The sequence below is a fragment of the Physcomitrium patens genome, chromosome 14 (genome assembly GCF_059467195.1).
Source record: "Physcomitrium patens ecotype Gransden chromosome 14, ASM5946719v1, whole genome shotgun sequence".
NCBI lineage: Eukaryota > Viridiplantae > Streptophyta > Bryopsida > Funariales > Funariaceae > Physcomitrium > Physcomitrium patens.
The window spans coordinates 15,222,636-15,233,749 of record NC_143423.1 but is presented as its reverse complement, the minus strand read 5'-3'; the positions used below and the strand labels follow the sequence as shown (position 1 = coordinate 15,233,749).

The window sequence follows — 11,114 nt, the reverse complement described above, 5'->3', positions numbered from 1 at the left end:
TTAGCTCTTCTTATTATTGGAAAAACCAATATGGATCAAACAGATGATTTTATTGAAAAATAAGAAAATATTATATATGTTTTTGTGTGATCTTATCAATATGAGCATGATATATCTATAAGTATTTGCTACCAACACTTTTTCCTATTTACTAGCAATATTAATAGCAATGATAAGATTTGATAAACTTATTCAATGATTCTAGGCTAAGTTGGACTTGTTAACATAAGCAAGATAATGAATGCTTGAGACTATTAATCCAACACTTATTTATATTCTTAGAAAATTATTTCACTTGAAGCTTGTATATTACAACCATACTAGAAATGGTACCAAGAATCTCATTTGTTGTTTGAATTGATTATTTCTCAAGATTTGTTAGACATTATTCTTCTTTCTAATCTATTTGTAGGCAAGCAAAAGTGGAAGTCAACTCTTTTGCAACAATAAATTTTAAATATTTTAATATTAATAGAATATTTTACTTTTAGCTTTACATAAATTGTTACAACTCATCAATAAATGTGAGAATGTATTTATCCTTTGTTATTGATAGAAGAGGTCTACACAAGTAATTGTGACTAAGCTCAAGAATGTGTGTCATCTATGTTCGTGAACGTTTAGGAACTCTTTTTCTATAATTCTTGCCAAGGATACAAGAAAGACATATTTTCTAAACGTTGTTGAAAAGAAGCACATGTTACAAATTGTCTTGTAGTCATATGATAAGTCAACTAATAGTTCAAATGACCAAGTCTACAATGCCATGGACCATGAAGGTTTGAACCATAGGATAGCTTGTAAATGAGTCACTTAGGAGTATACTTAGTGAATTAAGGCATAAGTCATATTGAGCATCTTATAATTTCCAATGCTCATTTCATTTCTATTTACTATTATATTCCTACATAACCATTGTCAAAGATTTCATTGATAGTGATTCTACTACTTGTATTGAAGTTAAAATCATTTATTGTTTTTTAACTTGAAATTTTAACTAATGTAAATAAGATCATAGAGAAAATTATTTCAATACAAAAATAGTATAAACATCATATATTTGAAATTTATTTATTTATTTATTTCTGGATTAATATAACACAGCTCTAAAGTATTTTGTTACAAATGATTGTATCTGTTACTAAACACTAACATTTGATACAAATCCTAACTTAAAACCTACACTGTGCTGGATGATAGAAACTGTGGTTATCACACTGTTTACAGAAACAAAAGCAGATAAAAATAAAAATAAATGTATCTATGTTCACATGTATATTTGATTTTTGAGATACCTATCGCAAACGGGGCCAATACACTTCAATTTGTCGTACATATAAATAATCGGGAATCGATGTCGTCCGCAGCAGAATAATAATGGCAGGCTTCACCGATATCACAGTATAACTGCTAAAATGGTACAAAATTTGGGTATACTTCAATCGACGATGGTGTATTTTAAAAACGGAATCACTTGATTTGCTTGTTTGAAACTGCAAGATCATACAGACAAAATAGAGATATGACATTGATGGCTCCACCTTGTCCACACTACTGTCACTTTATGTTCAGATTGAAAGATTTACATGTATATTTGTGTATTTAATAAAAGTAATTAAAAGCTTGAAAAGGATTACATCCAACTCGAATTGAAAATTTACACAGACGATGTAGATAAATATCAGACTGACTTAACCAAAAAAAAGCAATGCAATTATAATCTAGAAGATATCATCAGACATTAAATGCACAATGAATAATCGTTGCAGTAAATAACGCACACAATGAACAATTATTTAAATTTAGAACACTCAGCCTGCAATTTATGTGGGAAACGTTCACATACACATGAATACATGCATGTATACAGGCACAAATATTTTAAAAAAACACACAAAAATAAATGTAGTAAATTAAATTAGAATTAACACACACATATTTCAGAAACAAGATATGTATCCGAATTACATGCCACATTGCCACAGCACAACACAAAGTGCACGTTCAACGCATTTATTTACTTCAGCAAAAGCACAAGAACTACAGGAGCTCTTGTACACATAGCCTTACCTACACGCCTCCAGCCTGCTCCCTATTTAGTCATCCATGTCTACGGATAAAGACGCCATTCTCTACCCCGAATGCCCTCAACAGAAGAATTCCTTTCCTCCCTCGTCCACACTGGAGTTGAGATTAGCAATTGGAACCTGCCTCACGTATACACTTGCGACAGACATCCAAAGACCCCATCACATGACCAGCCAACCTCTGTTCTCTCAACACTCAACTATGCGGTCCTGATTCCACCCAAAACAGCACAAGATGCGCACCAACACACAGGATATGCCATCTCCTCTCATAAATATATGAAACCTGGCAAACGTATGAACGCTGCAACAGCAAGGCAGTGGTGCACCTATGATCCTTACGACCTCGACCACAAGATGCCACACACGTGCACCAAACAGTTTTTAACTTATCTCACTACTTAACCCCTCAGCACACATTCACTACCCTATCAATATGTTGTTGCAACATACACAATGGCTCCACAACGCAAATATCTCCAAGTCCCATCATCAGGACCCTCGGGGCCATCTGGTAACCGTCATCTTTACCTCCCACTCAGCTTCGCATAAATGCTAAAGACGTCATACTCGCATTCACGTCCTGCCAAACCCACCCGTGCTCGCAGCCTTAGAGCCGCAGCTTCCCGCTCTCAACCCATTGCGTACTTCTGAGTCCAACTTCTCGCAGTACTCTCGTACTTATGCCTGTCTGTCTTGTACATGTGAGCGATTTCCGGTACAAGGGGATCATCCGGATTTGGGTCTGTCAGCAATGAGCAGATTGACAACAGCACCTGCACCAACCCACTCACACACCCACGTCACCATCCCGTCACGTGCCATCCCAGCTTCTCGTAACCCAATCCCGTGTTCCTCTACGCCAACCTCAACCCCATCACGGTGCTTATGTAAAGAAGATGCAGCCATAGAATCCGGACCCACTCCATGCAGAAACCGACCAAATTTATCCCGACCCACTCCCAACAAATCCAACCACACCCACAATCACCACCACAACTATCAATTCAACGACCACGTGGTGGTTACTGGCACACGCCTTCGCTGCACATTCACGTCAACCACGGCTGCATGTGCCCACCCCCCTCCCACCATCCTACCATTTCAACCTCACATCCTCGCTTACACAAAGACCAACATTCACGGAACAACAGCTCCAACGACGTGTACAACCAACGCACCTTAGATATGGTTAGAGCAGGGCTCCACTGCTCCTTCAGAATATCCAGGCAGATGCTCCCATTACTATTGATGTTGGGGTGGAAAACCTTGGTCCTGAACGCAACCTGCAGCCGCAATTGCCACGAACAGATTAACCAACGTAACTTAACCGTCGTCTCTCGAAACTCCAACACTACCAGCCTGCGCGCCAACCCCCACCTTCACGTCCACCCACACAAGACCTTCGCCACCATGATCGACTCAAGCCACACCTCTCGACGCACTCATGCCCGTACTGGAACTGTATTCAACAACTGTCATGACAAATTCGTGCACCCGCAACACCACCCATCGGTTGCAATCCTGCCACGCGCCCATAGTTGCGCGGCGGAGGACGCTTCTATCCCACCAAACCCCAATCATGACCCAGCAGACCTACCTTGGGGGGCTTGAATGGATAATCGGGGGGGAAGTGAATAGTGACCAGAAACACGCCTCCCGCATACGGACTATCTGGAGGTCCCATTATCGTAGCCTGCCAATGGAACATATCTTCGGCCACAGGCCCTGTCGTACATCAACCGCAACCACCCAGTGAGACGACACCCATGACATCTTCCACTACATCTCACCCCAAAACAAAACTATCGTCCATGTTTAAACTTGCCAAGCCCATATTCCACACATTTCCTTCTACCACCCTGCGCTCAAGTGAGCTGACAATCACATTCACGCATCTCATCAGCACTGTATCTGGAGACCACCACGACTCCAAGTCATTCCAAAACAGCTACGCGGTTCAAGCCACACCCACCAGTACCTTACAACCATGCGGAAATCTTGAACTATCAACGTGGATGAACATAACCAAGCAACCAGCCTTGGCAGAAAAGTACCGCGCTGCTCACCACTACAAATGCAACGTCAGCTGACTAAACAAACGCCCAACCTTCCCACCTTCAGGCAGTACACGCCGTTTCTACGCACTCCAAAAAGACTCCCGACCCCACGAATTCCCCCGACTACTACACAGCAGGAACCACACCTTCACAGGTGGACCCGACACACTTCAAAAAACCATGACCACATCAACTGTAGCAGCCAGAAGATCCACCAAGCTTGTCCGTTCCCACAAACGTACCTGGGACACTCACGAACATAATCAGACTTGCCAAATCTCACAGAAGATCGTACCCCGCCTACACAGTAGGCCACACCCGCAACATCCAACATCAAGAACCCCAAGACGAAGTAGACCCGTGCCCGCACTCAAAGGACCTATGGATCAAAGTCCGTACATCACGAGCGATGACTCGTAGCACCTCGAATTCTCGGCCTCTACCCTCTACAATTGGGCAACTAAAAACCGAGGAGACGCAGCTGTCGACATCCTTCGGACAGCCCAACGACGACACCAGCACTGATCAAGAGAAACCGCCACCACCACCACAACGCCAACTCCAGTCCAGATTCCAAGCACTCACACGGAACCGAACAAACACAGGAGAACTCCAAGAAACAAGCATTCAACAAAAACAAAAAAACAACGTCGGCAGTCTCACCAGCGCTGCATGATGTCGGGGGGTCCTTCTGCAAATCTTTCAACTCCTTCAGAATACGCTTGGAGGCCATCAGGCGCAGCCACTCACCGGCACACCACTACAAACCCTACCGCACTGTCGACCACCACCCACTGCTCACAGCAGCAAACTAGTCCCCCAGCCCCCGATCTGCGGACGATACAAATCTCCCAGAGCGCAGAACCCTAACGTCAGGGGACGCAAAACACCAGCAATTCTCCGTCACCACAGCGTCGGAGGCCAGAGCAAAGGATAAGGCAAGGGCCGCGTGATGCAGCAGCGCAAGTGCAGTCCAGCGCAAGTGCAGTCCAGCGCAAGTGCAGTCCAGCGCAAGTGCAGTCCAGCGCAAGAGAAACAGAGGCCGAGGGGGAGGGGAGCAGCGGCAGGAAGAGCAGGGGCGCAGGCAAGGAGACGAGAGTGCGAGCGAGCGAATGAGAGCGAGAGAGCGAGGCAGAGATGATGGCGTAGAAATGCAGCGAAGCGAGAGTCAGCAGTCTCCCAGCCAAGGCAGGGCAGGGCAGGGCAAAAAGGGACGATGAAGAGGCTGCGCGGGTGGGTTCTCATCCGGTCCGCCCCGGGATTCGTGCCCCTCACCGTTCCCCTCAAGCCGCCCGGTGCACGCTGCCACGTCGGATAGGCCCCGATCGCTTGCATCGGTCGGCGATTTCACGCGCTCTTGGACTTTGGTGACGACATCTACTTTTTTTTAATTTTTTTTTTGTTAATTTATATTCTCACTGATTCCATTCCAGCTAATAATGCTTGTGAAGTTCATTGCATGAGAATATGAAGATTTTCTTTGGTGGTGCATGATTTATTTTTTTTTTTAAATCTATTGTATGTGTATGCCATATTTTGTATTTTCATATGTCAACATTAAGATGTAAAATGCATGTGCAATTTGTAGTTGTTTGTGGATATCATGTTTTGGGTTTTTGTCTAATCACACACATGAGGTAAATAAGAATGTATAGTCAAGAATATGATGTTGGATCTGTTTTGTTGTCCAATATTGGGTTAAGTTGGGGGTCATTCTTTTAGATGTAATTGTCATGTTTTTTCTTTTTTTATATTTTTACTTGGAAAAGTATACAAATATATCTTAATACTTTAACGACTTCAAATTCATTTCAAATATGTTTTGAAGACTGTACGGACATGTACAAGCGCTACACAACAACTTCCTAGGCATACTTTTTATATACAGAGAAAGAATACAAATATTATGCTAAAATGTCATCTTTACAATATTGTAAGAGAATAGTTAATGCTTCCTTGATTGATATCTCTTCACCCCATGTGTCCTTATAGACAACTAGCTAATAATATGCCTCTTTATTTTGCACATTTTTTCTCTTCTTTCCTTTAAGAAAGGGTGGCAATGAAGAGAGAGATAGTTAATATTTTGTGAAAAAATATGTTGCAAGCTTCTTTTCTCTTTTTTGCTTTCATTTTTGTTCATTTCAATGATTTTATTATTATTATTATTATTATTTTATATCATTCTATTTTTGGATCAATGTTGGTGTTAAATATTAGGTTGCCAAACCCCACTCAGCATAGAAGTGCACTTTTTAGTTAATTTAAGTTGTGTGGAGGTCACATAGAGTGTAGCAATATCAATTGGGGATGTAACATTTACAAATTTGTATTGCAATTTATCTTTGAGAAGGTGCACAACCTTTTATTTTAATAGTTTAGTGTAGAGTTTAACTTGTAACATATCAATATCTTTGCACATGAAATTTAGAATATTCTTCAAATGACATCAAATATTGTCATTTTCCTTACTATATATATATATATATATATATATTACTAAATTCAATGAAATTTTCTATATACTTGCATTGATTTGTTTGGTTTCAACATAACATTCATCACCAATATTATTCTTGTATTTCTATTATATAACTTTTTGCTAATGATTTGACAAAGTTGAAACCTGTTCCAAGTTAGATATTAGAAGAGCATGTAATTCAGTGCAAATCAAGAAAGAGTGAAATAAAAAAGGATGATAATAAACTACATTTTAAACACAATGTTTGTGGTTGTGTTCATGTGAGCAGATTTTGCATATCTTATAAATCATTTCACCCAATTTTGTTGCTAGCCACATTAAATCTACTTCTGTATCAGGTATTAATTATTTAAAACTCTAGTGTAAGTGAAACATGTGTCCAAATTGAATGGTAATTTTTTTCAACATTTAGATTTTTATTTAATAAATATATGTTTTTTTGTCGAAGGAATAATAAGAATCCAATCAACGAATTCCAGTGACAAATGGTAGAATTTATTATTGTAACGACAATCTCAATTATGAAGCCATGCTACAATTCTTTGTTTTGTTTTGTTTTTTGAATGTTTTTTTTTTTTTTCTTCTTCTCTCAATTATGTAACTAGATCTTCTTACAAAACACTGAGAATTCGTGAGCTTGGTTTCTTATTATTATTATTATTATTATTTTTATTATTTTTATTATTATTGTTGTTTTTTTTCTTGACATAATATAAAAAAAAATGAGCACGTTATTAATTTCCCGTCTAGGACAAATGTACACTTGGCCATGGGTTTCAGACATTCTGGATGAGGAACGAATGTACATTCATTCATCAATATGATTCAATCACGCAATGTACTGTTCCACACGGTATGAAAACGGTGCGCAAAGGGTTTTATTTTTTAATATTCGAAAAATACTTCTAAAAGCACTTTGTGGAACTCATCGATGCAGGCCAGCGCTACGCGAAAAGAAACACTCAATTCTACGATGCCACCACGCGTACACACACAGACGTAGCCGGGTGTTCAGTATTATACCGGTGCAGGGGACCGCTGGAGACGCTCAACAGACCCTGGCAGTCACCGTATCCGCAGTCGTTGTGCAGCTCGAAATCCTTAAGAAATCACCACCACCGGCAATCGGAGCGATAACGACCGGTCCCCGCAGGTGGACAGCATTGCCCCGAACGCACCATGGAACCGGATACCGGCGCCAGACTCGGATCCGACCAGTAGCGAGCAGGACGGAGCTGCGTAGCGAAGACGAGAGAAGCAATTTGACGCCGAGCTCTGCACGCGCCGAAGCTCTCTCTGCTACTTGTGTTGCTCTCCCTGCTTGCGCTCCATCGCCGCAGCTGACCCATTTGCCCTTCTTCGCAGGGCGTGTTGGTACTCTCCCCTTTCTTTCTTCTGCGATTTTTTTGGGTTCTTAGTATCTAGACTTATTTGTGCTTCGTTTCGATTGCTTCGATCGGGTCGATGCTGGGGTTTCATCGCTCAGCCAGGTTGTCGAGGGCAAGAGAATCTGTGTAGTTAGGCGTCGATTTGGTTTGTGATACTTTTGATTTGATTTGATTTAGTTTAATTTAATTTTTTTTTGCATGGGGTGATCTAGATCCGTTCTAGGAGGTGCCTGTAATCGCGGCATGGAATGTGAAGATGGTTTCTGGTGTGGCGTGTTTCTGTGCTTCGGGGTTGTCTAGAATGCTGTCTTGTAGCGCGTGGTTGTTTTGGGGTGGTGTAGGAGGGTCCTGCTGGTTAGACGTTGTTGGGTTGTTGGGGGTTGATGTTCTTCAGTCGAGTGTTTAGGTTTTTTTAATTTGTGAATGGAGTCGTTTTTCGCTTAGTGAAGATGATTTTGACGTGGATTGTGACTGATTGGACGCGCGGTCATTGTTCTCAGTCATTGCATCGTCGAGATGCTGTGATTCTGGACTAGATTTGGAATATGCAAGCTCATTGTCTCCTGTTCAGACGAACAGCGATGTTTATGGCTTCGAAATAAGAATAATTGTTTCGGTACATCTAGGAATACCTTCTTCGAGGATTGTGTGACTTCATAGTGTTACGATGCGAATGTCTTTCGTCTTTTCGCAGGAATTGGATTGGTGTGTCGATTTCTCTGGTCTGGAGAGACTTGTCGGTTACCTGTCCTGGTCGCTTCTCTCATACCGATGTCAAATTCGTGTTCGGGTAGTAGGGTAGAACTTCAGATCTATCTGCCTCTTGATGTGCAATACCGGTGCCTGACTCTGTTAGCCATGGACTTCATCAAAAATTATGCTAAATTTCATCAGACGTGTTTCTCAACATGTAATAGACAAACATCGAGCTCTTTACATCCGCGCTTGGTAGCTCAGATCCGCAGCCGCGTGGATGTCATGCAATTAATCATGTCTTTTGATTCTTTGTGCCAAATGTTGTAATCAGATGTGTCTTGTTCGTACTTCAGTGAGAAACATTATGGTATTTAAAAAAAAATGCATTATTGACAACATGTAGTTTCCGTTCGTGCAGGAATTGAGCATCTCTGACAATGGCTGACCAGCGTTGCCCCAGCGTGGTGAGCAAGATGGGTGGAACATCATACCTGGGTTCCAGATTTACACCTAGTCGTGCCATGTACCCCGCCTACGATTTCAGCACTCCTTTCGCGGCCGCTGCCAAGCTCGGTGCTCTGCCCAGGCAGACGGGATTCAACTCCCCGTGCCCCATCGACGTGACCGGCGGGAGGAACATGTCGAGCCAGGTGTTCGTTCCGGCTGCGAATGAAAAGACATTCGCTTCGTTCATGACCGACTTTCTGATGGGGGGTGTGTCGGCCGCGGTATCTAAGACAGCAGCTGCGCCCATCGAGCGTGTGAAGCTGTTGATCCAGAACCAGGACGAAATGCTGAAGTCCGGGCGTCTGTCTCACCCTTACAAGGGCATTGGCGAGTGCTTCAGCCGAACCATTAAGGACGAGGGAATGATGTCGCTGTGGCGTGGGAACACTGCGAATGTGATCAGATACTTCCCGACGCAGGCTTTGAACTTTGCATTCAAAGATTACTTCAAGGCTCTGTTCGGGTACAAGAAGGACAAGGACGGATACTGGAAATGGTTCGCCGGCAACTTGGCATCTGGAGGTGCCGCGGGAGCGTCATCTCTATTGTTTGTGTACTCTCTAGACTACGCACGTACTCGTTTGGCGAACGATGCGAAGTCTTCGAAGAAAGGAGGAGGCGAGCGGCAGTTTAATGGACTGGTGGACGTGTACAAGAAGACTTTGGCGACAGACGGTATTGCGGGACTGTACAGAGGGTTCGCGATCTCTTGCGCGGGTATCATCGTGTACAGGGGCCTGTACTTCGGAATTTACGACTCGTTGAAGCCAGTGGTGTTGGTGGGCAACTTGGAGGTGGGGTTTTGCACATGTCCGAGTCATAAAGTCATTTTTGGGATCTGTTCAACTGTTTTACGATTGCATGGGATGGCATGGGGTGATGCTGTGTGTATGAATGAGGGAAGGGATGTTGTGCCGCTAGAGCGTGTAAGCTGAATTGCTGCTAATTGATAGATTTGCTCGGTGTGGCGAAACGAAATAGAGCTTTATGGATGTAGCGAGATTGGGAATGCGTCTGAAGCTATGGGTGTGACTGGTTTTATTGGATTTGCAGGGCAACTTCTTGGCCAGTTTCTTGTTGGGATGGGGTATCACGATCGGTGCGGGTCTGGCTTCATACCCCATCGACACGGTTCGGCGTAGGATGATGATGACCTCCGGAGAGGCAGTGAAGTACAACGGGTCCATGGATGCGTTTAGGCAGATTTTGGCGAAGGAAGGAGCGAAGTCATTGTTCAAGGGCGCTGGTGCTAATATCTTGCGTGCGGTGGCAGGAGCTGGAGTGTTATCCGGATACGATCAGTTGCAGATATTACTTTTGGGCAAGGCTTACTCCGGCGGCAGCGGCTAAGTGCTTGTAGCGGATGATGAAGATAACTACTTGACGGCGATTGACCTGTGCTGGTAACTTTTGATATGAGGAGACCTGGTTGTTCTTCTGCACGGAGAACGTTAGTTTGTAGCGTGGAGCTTTATGCTATTCTGAATGCGCCTGGAGGCCTCATGGAGCATCTACGTTACACGATTATTTTTCTTGCTTCATAGAAATCCAATTTTATTTTTATAGAAAGTTTGATACCCCTGGTGGCTTTCTCTTTGTGCGTTAAGTCACGCAGTGGTTGTCTTAATTTATTTTTACAGTTGTGAATCCTTCGCTTATTTTTGATGTTGGATAGTTGTATGCTTGATTTTGAATGTGTGAAATTTCCATGGCTTGATAGAGTACTTGCTTCCAAGCGACGCCCGTGCATGAGAATTTAATTCGTACTCTTAAGAGAGCGTTCGTTATGTGAAATTGCCTTCATGCCGCTAATCACTTCAGCCTGAGAAGGGAATTGTAGAATTAACCGACGGAGTGAGGAACAGTAGAAGGGGATATCACACTGATGTATTTC

General features: G+C 42.8%; 2 protein-coding genes across 4 annotated transcripts; one reads left to right on the top strand and one right to left on the bottom strand.

The window, feature by feature from the left end:
• Positions 1–1,997: 1,997 nt before the first annotated feature.
• LOC112291402 (ubiquitin-conjugating enzyme E2 28) lies at positions 1,998–5,249 on the bottom strand. Of its 2 annotated transcripts, none has more exons than XM_024538750.3 (4): positions 4,811–5,249; positions 3,688–3,815; positions 3,269–3,373; positions 1,998–2,863 (listed from the first exon to the last, which is right to left on the bottom strand). In XM_024538750.3, exons 1-4 carry the CDS (start codon positions 4,878–4,880, stop codon positions 2,720–2,722), a joined length of 447 nt encoding a protein of 148 aa, XP_024394518.1. In that variant the 5' UTR covers positions 4,881–5,249; the 3' UTR covers positions 1,998–2,719. The 2 variants fall into 2 exon arrangements, with proteins under 2 accessions (XP_024394518.1, XP_073394759.1); XM_073538658.2 differs by lacking the exon at positions 4,811–5,249 and adding an exon at positions 4,069–4,237.
• Positions 5,250–7,933: 2,684 nt separating this feature from the next.
• Positions 7,934–10,878, top strand: LOC112291271 (ADP/ATP translocase). Of its 2 annotated transcripts, none has more exons than XM_024538442.3 (3): positions 7,934–8,003; positions 9,132–10,014; positions 10,274–10,878. In XM_024538442.3, exons 2-3 carry the CDS (start codon positions 9,151–9,153, stop codon positions 10,568–10,570), a joined length of 1,161 nt encoding a protein of 386 aa, XP_024394210.1. In that variant the 5' UTR covers positions 7,934–8,003; positions 9,132–9,150; the 3' UTR covers positions 10,571–10,878. The 2 variants fall into 2 exon arrangements, with proteins under 2 accessions (XP_024394210.1, XP_073394932.1); XM_073538831.2 differs by having other exon boundaries at positions 7,934–8,119.
• The last annotated feature ends 236 nt before the right edge of the window (positions 10,879–11,114 follow it).

What these genes read in the sequence shown, in the direction of transcription:
- LOC112291271 (XM_024538442.3), top strand. Translation starts at nt 9,151, where the DNA reads ATGGCTGACCAGCGTTGCCCCAGCGTGGTGAGCAAGATGGGTGGAACA. An exon ending in TGTTGGTGGGCAACTTGGAG is followed by an intron (nt 10,015 to 10,273) that starts GTGGGGTTTTGC and finishes TTGGATTTGCAG; the next exon opens with GGCAACTTCTTGGCCAGTTT.
- LOC112291402 (XM_024538750.3), bottom strand. Translation starts at nt 4,880, where the DNA reads ATGGCCTCCAAGCGTATTCTGAAGGAGTTGAAAGATTTGCAGAAGGAC. An exon ending in CCCGACATCATGCAGCGCTG is followed by an intron (nt 3,816 to 4,810) that starts GTGAGACTGCCG and finishes GATGTACGACAG; the next exon opens with GGCCTGTGGCCGAAGATATG. An exon ending in ATCCATTCAAGCCCCCCAAG is followed by an intron (nt 3,374 to 3,687) that starts GTAGGTCTGCTG and finishes TTGCGGCTGCAG; the next exon opens with GTTGCGTTCAGGACCAAGGT.